Source organism: Centruroides sculpturatus, unplaced genomic scaffold (genome assembly GCF_000671375.1).
Source record: "Centruroides sculpturatus isolate CEXI.00-Female unplaced genomic scaffold, Cexi_2.0 scaffold632, whole genome shotgun sequence".
NCBI lineage: Eukaryota > Metazoa > Arthropoda > Arachnida > Scorpiones > Buthidae > Centruroides > Centruroides sculpturatus.
The window spans coordinates 1-13044 of NW_019384887.1; the positions used below are offsets into that span (position 1 = coordinate 1).

At 30.2% G+C, this 13044-nt stretch overlaps 2 protein-coding genes across 2 annotated transcripts in view; both read left to right on the forward strand.

Annotated features, from left to right (window-relative positions):
* Nucleotides 1-3228: 3228 nt before the first annotated feature.
* On the forward strand, nt 3229-5964 carry LOC111631139 (elongation factor 1-alpha). The gene is made up of 6 exons (XM_023375339.1): nt 3229-3343; nt 3945-4117; nt 4189-4368; nt 4440-4887; nt 4957-5349; nt 5422-5964. The coding sequence occupies exons 2-6, from the start codon at nt 3974-3976 to the stop codon at nt 5643-5645; spliced, it is 1389 nt and encodes a 462-aa protein (XP_023231107.1). The 5' UTR covers nt 3229-3343; nt 3945-3973; the 3' UTR covers nt 5646-5964.
* A 203-nt stretch (nt 5965-6167) lies between these two features.
* Nucleotides 6168-13044, forward strand: part of LOC111631140 (protein Mpv17-like) — an 11544-nt gene continuing 4667 nt past the window's right edge. Inside the window, exon 1 of the mRNA XM_023375340.1 lies at nt 6168-6295. Within this exon, the coding sequence (XP_023231108.1) occupies nt 6229-6295 (67 nt within the window). The 5' untranslated portion in view covers nt 6168-6228. The remainder of the gene's footprint in view (nt 6296-13044) is intronic.

Here is a 13044-nt window from a genome sequence, read left to right on the forward strand (position 1 = left end):
CCAGGGGCTTGTTGTTCCTTTTGTCTCTTGACATTGTTTCACAGAATTGGTGATGTCACCCGAGGGAACAGGGATTAAGGGAGAAAGTTCTAGAACAGATAAGACAAAAGAACAAAGGAAATACTGAGCCTAGCTAAAGTTAAAAAAAATATATATATATATAAACTATGGCCGATGGCCACACATTGATTAATTTTTTTTTATTGTCATTTGAGAAGAACATGGTTGTCACCATTAGTGTTATACATTTCAAATATATTAATTACTTGCTCTTTTGCAGTTTTTTAAGATTGTTATTGTTATAAAAATCTTCAAGAAATTATGAAAACAATGAAAAAATTATCCCATAACTTTTTGATTGTTAAACACAAAAATTTACATCTTCCTCTCAATTTCCAACATTCCCTGTTTAAAAAACAAATGTTTTTGGCTATATTCAGTGGTCTGCATCAGGTAGCCAAAAACATTCGTTTTTAAACACCAAGACCGAATGCTGGAAATTGAGAGGAAGATGTAAATTTTTGTGTTTAAAACATAGTTCCAGCTTTAGGATGTAATAACTTTTTCATTGTTACTGGGGTTACTCTGACAATTTCCTTCTTTAGAGAAAATTTTTTTTAGACATTTCAAAAATAGATTCATTGTATTTCTGCTTGCTTATTAGTATTAATAGATCAGAAAGAGTATTTTTTACTAAGTCTGAGTATAAAGTCTCAATAGGTCATCTTAAAAATTAATTTATAAAACGTCTAGAGAATATAACATACAGGAAAGATTATTTGAATAATCAATAATAGCATTGTCTTTTTGTATATTTTCTGAGATGGATTATTGAAATGCACAAAAAACTGTTTTTAACATTGCAATTAATTAAATGCTTTAAAAATCATTAACAATAGTTGGCTTGAGTTGTCTTAACTCGAGCTGCTGTGATTTTATTTTAGATGACTAACATTATTCTTAAGGCTGCTCCACATATTTGGTATTTGCCGGTTGATAAATAATTCCTTAATCAGCACAATATACTGACAAGGAATGGGAAACAACATATACTAAGTAATAGTAATGAGTATATTATCCAACTATTCCACATTGGCGAGATGTTTGTTCAGAATTCAGTGAATATAACGTGTGGAGCTCTTTATGTATTTGCAATTCTACTTATTTCAAATTTTATAAATACAGTGTGTTCTGCTTGACAGTATGCAATTTTAATTTGCCATAAAAAATGAATGCTTTAAGATATATAAAAGCAACAAGTGGCATCTGGTGGAAAAAACTCAACAAGTTTGGTGGAAAAAACTCAACAAGTTTTATAGAAATTTCTTTTGTACTGCAAGATGGCACAGAAATTGAATTGTGAGCATTACTGTCCAGTCATGGCTTTGCCACAGGAGAAAGTGCAGGCTGTAGTCTAGTATGCCCACCAAAATCAAGAGATCTTGATGGGCATACTAGATCGCCCTTTCGATTTTTTTCTATATGAAAAATTCACATAATCCTTTAGAAGTTCTCTGACCATTGCATAAACTATATCTTATGGTTTATGCAACTTTGGTCAGAGAACTTCAGGAATTCATCATTGCCAACTATTTTCATGCTGTCATTGTGACTGTTAGAGCACACATAGAGATGTAATTATTTCAATGAAATTTGGTCTCTCTCTCTCTCTCATATAAAGTCTTTGGTGAACATATATCTTTAACTGTTTATTTTTTTTATAACAAATCGAGTATTTTCAAGTGGAACACTCTGTATATAACAGTGCTAAATGTTTGCATAATTCATCTTTTATTGCTTAAGAAATCAACTTGAAAAAACAGCAATAAATATTTTTGAGCCTTCTTCAGCCTCATCACAAGATTCATTCAAACACTTGTTTAAATGCATTTGGTTATAAATCATATTCACACATAATTATTATCATTAAATATACAAATTATAATTAAAAAAAACAGTTGTATTTAGTTCAATATAGTAAAATAATTGAGAACATATTGTATATTTTTTTAGTAGTAGTAGTAATATTTTATGATTATTCATCAAATTATTTTTTATGTTTATAACATCAAAATTGCAATATAAGTAGTTTAAAGATTACAGCTAAACTAATTTGTTTAATGTTATTAAAAATTTTGTAACAATGCTTCAATATATATCAATTCAAATGTACAGTACAATAAATAATGTCTTAAAATTATGAAATCCATAGTTATTTTTATCATAATTTTCTAATTAATCTTAACATTGGAGTTGAAAGTTTGAGGTATATTGCTCAACTACAAATCAATTTTTTATCTTATTTTACAGATGAAATGGATTAGTCATTTCTACAAAGAACGAAGTCTAAAATATTCTATATTTTCTAATTGACAAATTATTTTCTAAAATAAAGTATAAATTTTATAATTTGTTATATTTTCCCCCTCATTCGGAGGGTAAATCTTACCCAATTTCTAATAACTTAGTGCTTTGTTCTAAAACTATCACTTTTAATATAGCATAAGTGTTAATAAAAATGTAACTTAAATGTTTTAAAATACCACGTGGTATATTGTACGAGATGAATGACTCAGATGCCATCGAATTAATTAATTGGTATTACTTCCTTTAAGATTTAATGCTCAAAGACTGAAAAAACCATATGTGCTCATTAATACACATGTAAATATTTTCGGTATTATACATCTATGCATTAATTATATATAATTGTGTGCGTATTCTTAAAATTATAAATTTCTAATAATTTGGGTTTTCCTTATAAAAGATGAAAATATTCAATATGTATCAAATGTCGATTATATATGCTGAATTATATTAATAAATTTTAAATCCTGTTTAATTTTTAAAATTTATTACGGTTTCGATAATAATTTACCTGCAAAAATGCAGTAGAGACAGCGTTAAAATAATATTTTGCATTTTTCGATGATTTAGATAAATTAATTGGTTTTTTTTAATTAGAATTTTAAATGACTAGATTTAATTTTATAATTGAGTTTACGTTGATTTAATAGTAAATGCCAATAGGTAACAATTATTGATCGAGTTTTTGAAAAATATGTACTTACATTCGGTTACTTTTTCATTTTTCTTTTTTAGTGAAGAGAATGACTTCTTATACGCGATGATTATCGACAAATGATCCACTGTTTGAACAGTTTATCCATTATTGGTTAAGTTACTATCGCTAAGAATCTATTATTGACTAAAGCTATNTCTTTAAAGATTAAAAATTTGCGCAATCCGCAGTGATGACGTCAACTGTCCGTAACCTTTATAAAGACACGTGATCCGAGGCGTCAGATTCTCTTTTGCTTAGCGAACGTTGAGAAGTTAGAAGGTAAGTGCACTCAATCCACTGCAATCTTAGAAAATTTTTGAGTTTAACGAGTTATTTTAGATTTAAATTAAAACTATAAATAGTTTAGTTTAATATTTAGTTAATATTTTTGGAAGAAATTATTAATTTAAATAAGAAATCAAGAAAATATCGTGAGGTAGGTTTCGCCGGGCGAGAAAATGGCGTAGAGTCTTTCATACTCGAAGTGAAATCAAATATTAATAAGTTGTCCTGAATGTATATGATGTGACTTGAAAATATAGTTTTTAATCCTAAGAATATTCTATATTAGGAAAATAATTGAAATATTTGTATTTGATCTGGATTTTAAAGAAACATTCTTTTGTCATGCGGCGCCCAACATGTCGAATCACTTGGCCGCCATCTTTGAACCACGACTACAATTCTGGATTAATTCGGAAATAATTGCGATAAATACTAAAATTTAGTTTTATTTGTCCAACTATATTAAATGTTGGAAGTTAATTTAGGAAATTAAAAAATTTCTGATTTTCCGAAGTAAATTTATTAATTAAAAGTGGTGAAACATCTGGAGGGTTGTTGGCTCATTTGGGAATAAACTTTAAATTTGAATTTACAGGTTCTTCCACGCTTAACTAAACCAATATCATGGGTAAAGAAAAGACTCATATTAACATCGTCGTGATCGGTCACGTAGACTCTGGTAAGTCTACTACTACCGGCCATCTCATCTACAAATGTGGTGGTATTGATAAAAGAACAATTGAAAAATTCGAGAAAGAAGCCCAAGAGGTACTTAATTTTTGTTTTTACGTAAGAATGCTAATTTTAAAATAAGATTTCTAATCGAATTTTTTGTGTAGATGGGCAAAGGTTCTTTTAAATATGCTTGGGTTTTGGATAAACTAAAAGCTGAACGTGAACGTGGTATCACCATTGATATTACGTTGTGGAAGTTCGAAACTCAAAAATACTACATCACGGTTATTGACGCTCCCGGCCATCGTGATTTCATTAAAAACATGATTACTGGAACATCTCAGGTGAATATTCTGATCTAAATTTCAAAATTTTTTTTTATTATTTTTCTTAAACGTGAAATTATTTTTCTTAGGCTGACTGTGCTGTCCTCATTGTTGCTGCTGGTACTGGTGAATTTGAAGCTGGTATTTCTAAAAACGGCCAAACTCGTGAGCATGCTCTTTTGGCCTATACTTTGGGTGTTAAACAAATGATAGTTGGTGTTAACAAGATGGATACAACTGAGCCTCCCTTCAGTGAATCCCGTTTCGAAGAAATTAAAAAGGAAGTATCTGCATATATTAAGAAAATAGGCTACAATCCTGCTACAGTTCCATTTGTTCCTATTTCTGGATGGAATGGTGACAATATGCTTGAACCCAGCACTAATATGCCATGGTACAAAGGGTGGACCCTTGAACGAAAAAATACAAAGCTTGATGGCAAGACCCTTCTCCAAGCTCTTGATGCTATGGAACCACCAACTCGCCCACTTGATAAGCCCCTTAGACTTCCATTGCAAGATGTGTATAAAATTGGAGGTACTGTGTTATTTTTTTAATTTTGTTGTAATTTTAGTTGACTTTTGTTAACTTTTCTTTTTCTTTCAGGTATTGGTACAGTACCTGTTGGCAGAGTTGAAACTGGTGTATTGAAACCTGGTATGGTTGTTACTTTTGCACCAGTTAATCTAACCACTGAAGTAAAATCTGTAGAAATGCATCATGAAGCTCTCAGTGAAGCAGTGCCTGGAGATAATGTTGGATTTAATGTGAAGAATGTTGCTGTCAAGGAACTGAGACGTGGCTATGTCTGTGGTGATAGCAAAGATACCCCTCCCAAATGCACTGAAGAATTTACGGCCCAAGTTATCGTATTAAACCACCCTGGCCAAATTTCCAATGGGTACACTCCAGTGTTGGATTGTCACACTGCTCACATTGCTTGCAAGTTCAGGGAAATCAAGGAAAAATGTGATCGCCGAAGTGGAAAGAAATTAGAAGGTATAAGAGATTTTAATTGCACATTTAATTTTTTTTACTGTCTTAATACTAAAAACCATTCTTAATTTCCAGATAATCCTAAATTCATAAAGTCTGGCGATGCTGCTATTATTGAATTGGCTCCAACTAAGCCAATGTGTGTGGAAACATTTACCGAATTTCCACCTCTTGGAAGATTTGCTGTCCGTGACATGAGGCAAACAGTAGCTGTAGGAGTAATCAAGGCAGTGAAGACCAAGGACGTCTCTGGTGGCAAGGTGACCAAAGCTGCCGAGAAAGCTCAAAAGAAGAAATAACTAGCAGAAACCCTACAAAAGGGCCTGCTGGATCCTTTTGTACCAACTGCACCTTGGCAACCATATAAGTTTGACCTTGTGGCTGTTGTTGGCACACAATTTAATAGAAAATATTCAACTAAGGCAAATTGCCATCTAAAACTAAATTTTCCATTAAGTATGATGTCTATTCCTTTGTTTCGTGTGATAATCTTATTTTTGAACTTTTGGTTATTGTGGCACAAATGCCATAGGAAAGAATTCCGAAGGAAAGGTGTTGAGTGCCATTTTGTAATATTGTTGAAACAATAAAGCCACAAGCATGTCAATTTCTGTAAAAGTGCGTTTCTTTGTCGAATGCTAAAATATTTAGTTTTTACTAAGGTGTTTAAGTACTGAGGGTGCAAGGCATTCTAATAAAACTTCTGTAAAACATGGTTTAAAATAAATTGGCCATAATATTTAGTGGCATGTTTAAATGGAATTTTACCTAACTTCGTGTCGAGAAATTTTTGTCGGTAGAGGGCGTCACTTCTCGCGGTTTCGTGTCGCGGCGTAACGTGTATTTCCTGTGCGGACGTGTAGTTCTTTCGAAGGACCGGTCATGATCGGAAGGTGGTACTTGCACTGCATGAAGGTTCGGCCCTGGACGACGCAAGGAATTACAACTGGTAATGACGTTTTTCCGTTAAGTCGACCGTAGTGTTACCGGATCGTAAATCTAAGACGAATTCCATAAGAACTTACTCGGTGTTTTTGTAATGTAACTTATTGTGTTTTATATTCGATAGTGATAGTAGTTCATGTGCTTATAAATAAAATTACTTTATGAATTTCGTTGCCAAGAATGTATTTGCGCACAATCGTTTTATATAAAAATTTTTCAGTAATTTACTTAAACTCGCGTGCTTAACGGCGTTTTTTTTTATTAATTCGGCATTTTGAAGGGGAATATCGCGCGTTGAAAGTTACCGTAATGAATTCCGTTTTAATTAATCTGGTTGATTTCCGATAGAACTTCGAAAATATTTTTACGTAAAATTTATTAACACCACAGCTCCTACGTAACATTAATATGATAGTCAACTAGTACACATTTTAAATGTAATTTAGTTTGATTTTTTAAAATAGTTTTACGTAATTACATAAAAACTTTCTACTATAGTATTTTCAAGCAATTTTATTTAATGAAATAGAAATTATTCTAATGTGAAATATTATAAGGAAGGTATAGTAGGTATACAGTTGTGAATCTTAGAAATGGACCTAATATTTTGTATTTATGATTTAATAAATGCACAAGTTTGTTTTTTCCCATAATATTACTTTTTCACCCCCTTGTAGAGTAGCTTATCAGAAATTTAATTAGAAAATAATGTTTATAATTTCACATTAAATACAAAATATTCAGTTTACATGAAAATTTCATGAAATCTATAATACAAAGCTTATATCAAACATTATTTATTACAGAAACATATCATTACAGAATATGAAATTGGTAATAGATACAATACATTAAAATTATAAAATACAACATTTATATATGTTTGGGATTTATATTTATCCATTAAATCAGTGATGTCCAAACTACAGCCTCCAGTCTAGTTTTTCCATTCAAAATGTAAAAGTCCTAGGCCAAATATTTTTCTTCTAATAAAAAAACTTATGAGCAAATGCAAATGATATTTTGGCCCAATTTTTCACATATATGTGATCTTCAATTAATTAAAATACTAGACTCAATTTTTAATAATTACATAACTGATGAGTAATACTGTTATAAAGAAAATGTTTGTTAGTTTGGTAGAAGATTCAGTGAAGTATTAATTCAAATATGTTTATTTTATATATACAGTCCACTTAACAGAGCATTTCCTTGTTCCTGAAATTCTCCCCTATGTTTTATGTTAGTAGATTCCTGTTAACAGATCATCAGATAATACATGGATGGGCTACCCATGGCCTGCGTCGCATAAAATATGAATACTGTAAATGTATCAGTTTCCCAGCTTAAGGAAGTATTCAGCAAAAATGCAAATATTATTTTTACAACTTATGTATGTGAATAGTTTTTCCACAATAAATTTAGTAAAAATTAAAACAAAAAACTGGCTAACAGACACATCAAAACTAATTTAAAATTAGCAGTGACTAATATTTAACCAAATATTTCTGATATATTACATTTACATCTCTTCTAGAAGCTAATTTAAGTATACCTATGCTAATTTATAATTATGTATGAATAAATAATTGTGATTTACCAACTTTTTTTCTTGTGTGTGTGGGGCCTGTGGCCTGTGTCAGTTTAAGTTTTTAAATGCAGTCCTTACAAAGAAAAAGATTGCCCATCCAAGATAATAAAATTGTCTATTTAAACAAGCAGCATTTTTAGAGTAGCAATCTGCATAAGGGAGAACTATTCTAAGATTTGAAAGGATCTATTACTCTTTTGATACAGTACACCACCACCCAGGAGCATGACATTATGGTATAAGCTTTTGGTGAAACCTTCCATTGGTCAGTTTTCTAATATGTGGATAGTCAAAACATTTCTTACAATAGATTTTATTGGACACATATATGAAAAGAAATTACATATAAAAGCAGTATTATAAAATATATACAGTATGAACAAACAGTGCTGATCATATGTAACCAGATTTCAGAGATCACATGGTTTTTTAGGTGATACTGTCCTATTAGCTTGCAAGGATGTTCACATCTTTTCACCTACTGTATTTCTGGAAAGAAGTGAAAGTAATATGACAGTTAATATACTATATTTAGTGATTATTATAGGGACTTAAGCCCTCCCTATTGACATGAAAAAAAATCAAACTTTACTTGTTCAAATTTCAAAACATTGTTTTTAATAATATTTATGATGACAAATATGGTTTATTGAATCATCTGCAATACAGTCATTGCACACATGTTAATAAATGATCCTTATTAATTATCTAAATATTTTAAATTCTTGACTTATCCCCCTTTGGGTTCTGAATAAGTTACACAGAGCTCCTAAGACATGAAAAGAATTGAATACCATTAACATTGCCTTGAGTGATCTTGTTCCTTCAGATAAGTCAATAATCTATCTAGATAAGGAAGCTTCAAGCAGTGACCAAGGGTGATCTCTTAAGTGGACTTAACTATATTTATAGTATTTTTACTTTTTTAAATTCATTTAATTTATTAAAATAATTATAACCATGTGGGTTTTTACCTTACTCATCTCTCCATATAGTAACAATCCACAAAACCTTTTTTTACAAGTGTTATGTCCGTAGTAAGTCTTTCCATCTCCATATAGTCTTTTCTCATACCCTTCTTGCCCATAAACAAGATATGTGAGTTATGCCAAAACATAACACATTTTACAAATCAGATTTGTTCAGTTCTGGGCATCATTATTGCATAATCATAACAATATTTGATTGAAAGAGAGAGAAATAAAATTTTCCTGAAAATCAGTTTCTGATGGGGGATTAACAAACCTCTCCTCTTGTACTACATTTTGTTGAAAACACTCAATAATTCAGACATTTCTGTATTTTGTTCTTTCCAAGCCAATCACAAGTCCAAGAATAAAATACATTTCTGTACAAATATTTTTCTTCTGCTTAAAAATATCTTTAAAAATATAGACAACACTCAATTGAAGAAGATAGACAATCAACAAAAAAGAAGGGAATAGCAGATTGTATGTATTTATTAACAATGTTATTCTAACATGAAAAAAACAAATTATCCAAAAGAAAAGCAATTGTAAGAAAAAAAGGAAATATGTTGCAGAATTTTTAAAATATAGATTTTCTTATTAAGAAAATTAGTGGCAACCATCTATCATTTTGTATAATTTGTAGTGAGACTTGACATATTTTTATATGTTTTGAGCTCTTAAAGACATTTAGAGGCTGATCATCAAATGTAAGTAAAAAATCTAATATTTTTTAAAAGAAAATTATTGAATTCCGTCATAAAATTTGAAAAAATTTTATTATTAAAACAAAGTGTGAAATGCAACGGTGCTTTTAAAGACTGATAATTGGAAGCATCAATGGACAAATGCTGAACACAGTAGACATGGAACAGCATCCTTAATTAAAAAGTTAATTACAAATTAGTCATACAAAAGGCAGATGGTTGAGAGCTCTGTACTGATATTTGATACCTATAATAAAAATATAAATTACTAAATATTTATAAATTGCTACAATTGTTTAAATAACAATAATATTGCAAAATAGTCAGGTGAAACAACATGAAATTCATATTTTTACTTTTAAATTTATGAATCCAGAATAGTTTAACTGACTGCAGTTTGAATCATAATAAAATAAATTATTTTAAAAATGCATCATAATTAGTTTATAATTAATTGTAATACATTATAATAAAGTAATGTGTTATTTAAAAACATGATGTTTCATTAAATTTATAAGTAATTTATTACTACTTAAAATAATATAGTAATTCAAATACATTTTTGAAACTTTTCTTTTTGTTTTTACTGTGAATAAATCATATTGTTAAAGGCTTAGTTTTAAAAAAAATTATATTTTATTAGGTTACTACACAGTTTTATATATTATTTTCAGTTATTTATTATATTTTTTTCTAAGTATAGTGTGGACACTAACAGCTTTTAAAGTAATGGACTGTCCATACTAAATATGGATGTATGGTAATCCTATTTATAATTGCTTTGAGTAACCATCATCAGGTTAAAAGAATATTTCAGAAACTGAACTTTGTTCTCCATGCTGAACTTTTGATTCTGTGAATGATATTTATATTTGTGATCCAGTTTACTGAGTGTGTATTATACGTAATAAACTTACATAATACACCCAAACTCTAGCACAAAATAGAATGTTTAAAGGGTTGAAATAAATATTTTCAGCAGTCTTAAGCTATCATTATCAGGTTTAAGTCTTTTGAATGTAGAACAAGTTTGTGAAAGAATATTTTTAATTTCACAAAGTAGAACACAATGTACATTGGATTCTCTAAAATTTTAGAGTCTTCAAGTTCTGATTGGTCAGTTGTGCTAACAGCATGTAGGGTTGCGAGAGAAAAAGAACATCAGATCATATTGTAAGTGACAATGTAATTACAGAAAAGTAACATAATAAATGTTCTAAAGTATTCTTTTTTTAAAACTGTAAGAACATTGAATTTGCAAATACAAGTTACAAGTACTTTTCATTAGATTTAATTTTCTTTAATAAATCAGGTTTAAATATCAAATAACTATAGAACTCCCTGCATGACTATTGATGAAAATTGTATTGGGTGATCAGAGATTCAAACTATTCCTGACCTTTCTCCACTGACATTGTATCATAGAAAAATTATTTCAACATTCCCATTATATGAGAGTATTGTGAAAAAGAATTGTGCAATGTTTGTTCTGAAAACATTTCAATATTTCCTGTCTCTTTAAAGTAAATCATCCATTTTTGGTGAGCTAACATTGCCCTGAAGTTTTTACATTCACACTTGTGATAAAAGTCTTCAAATTATAAAACTGATCAAAACATTTTGAATCATCTATGCATACACTCTTCTTTCAAATACATTAAAGATTGTTCAACATTATTCCAAAATAGTGATTCTGTAAACCCCATTTATTTGAAACAATTGAATTCTTCCAAAGGAGTCTGCTTTAGTTGCAGACAGGGTTGGCATGATTTAGAAAAAAAAACATGTTTTAAAACATAGGCATCGGATTTAAAACATTTTTATAAAACAAATGTTTTAAAACATTTAAAACATGGTTTTTTTTTGGAAATAAAACATTTGATCTAGTAAAATAGAAAAAGAAAGTAAAAAAACAAAAACTTCAGTGTATGACTCAAGAATGTACAGAATGTTTTATTTAATATAAAATATAGCATTTTTAAATGTTTCTTTATGCAATGGCATTTTTAATATTTGCATGTACAAATACCAAAACAGGATTGACAGTAGTGGCTTCTGCAGCTTGAAGAATTTCTTATTTTCAGAAATGTACTGTACAATGCTTAGTAGTGTTTGTTTAGGTGCTTGAAAACTTTAACAAGCTTTGCTGTCAATTTCTAAGTTTTAAATGAACATGTCCATAGGTAGAGAAAATTCTTTCAATTCCTGCTGAAGAAACCACTGCTGTGTGCAGCTGTGTAACTAATTTTAAAATAGGTTCAATTCTGTCACATAATGACTGCCACCATGTAAGAGGAGTGATATTAGTTAACACAGACTCTGCAAACATGTGTTGCAGAAATGGGCTAGGTTTTGCCAAGTATTTTAAAACTGAAGGCATAATGTCTGTTTAAAATGTGTAAGTATTTTAAAACAGACTAGCGGTAGTAAGCATGGCAGAGTTAGTGCAGCGTCCTTCATACTCAAGGCCGGATCATTGCATAGACAAATGAGACAAATGTTTAGGGCCCAGTTTTTAGAAGATCCTAGTCAAACCATCTATTTTGAAAAGATTTGTAAATAAGATTCTTCTGGTAATTTAGATTTTTTTTTTACAGTGATTAAATATTTTTTATTAATAAAAAATTAAGGTTTGTTTTAGTTTTTCACATTATTTAGTTTTGGTTTATTTATTGTTTTATATTTTTTGTGTGCTCTATTTCTTGTGGGAGAGGGAGGGGGCCCAGTAAAAAGAAAGTGTCTAGGGCCCTAAAGTGAGTTAATCCGGTCTTGTTCATACTGTCTTTGAGCTTTGTACTCTGGTATATTGGGTCCAGAAAATTTGCTAAAAGGTGATAGTCTGTGATAGCCATATGAAATTGTCTTTGGCTGCTTGCGTGACTCCAGTGATCCCAAGTTGTTGTAAGTCATTTTGAACACTACAAAAGTAATGTTATAAAAAAACTTTTGCTGCAAAAGTAATTAATAAAATTTTCATAGATCATAGATAACAATGTATATGTATTAGCCCATACATTTTTGGAAAAGGACTGTTTTTTTCATAATGTTATGGAGATAATTCAGACGAAGAACTAAAGAATATCTATATAGATTCAATTGAGTTATGACCCAGGAAAACTTTATAGCAAGCTATAGAAAATTTTAAAACTTATAATGGTTCAAAATATTACAATTCCTATAGATCAGGAGTCGCCAAACTTTTTTAACCGTCGACCCCCAACCACTTTCCAAAGCCTCACATTGACCCCCACCGTAAAGTTTTATTACAAGTGTATGTGTATGAGCAAAATAAAAAAAAAAAAACGTTGTGACCCCTTAGCCGCATCGACCCCTCAATCGACCTCCTAGCAGCATCGACCCCTCAATCAATCCCCTAGCCCAGGGGTCGGCAGTTTGTCAAGTGAGAAGAGCCAAATTGTCATGAAAATAGGATAACAAAAGTACCAGAGAGCCGCATATTAATTTAAATGTGCGAAATACGACACAC

Bases quoted from the DNA above. Each gene is read 5' to 3' on its own strand.
- LOC111631139 (XM_023375339.1), top strand. From the start codon at position 3,974: ATGGGTAAAGAAAAGACTCATATTAACATCGTCGTGATCGGTCACGTA. The intron at 4,118-4,188 runs GTACTTAATTTT...TTTTTTGTGTAG, and splicing joins TCGAGAAAGAAGCCCAAGAG to ATGGGCAAAGGTTCTTTTAA. The intron at 4,369-4,439 runs GTGAATATTCTG...TATTTTTCTTAG, and splicing joins TGATTACTGGAACATCTCAG to GCTGACTGTGCTGTCCTCAT.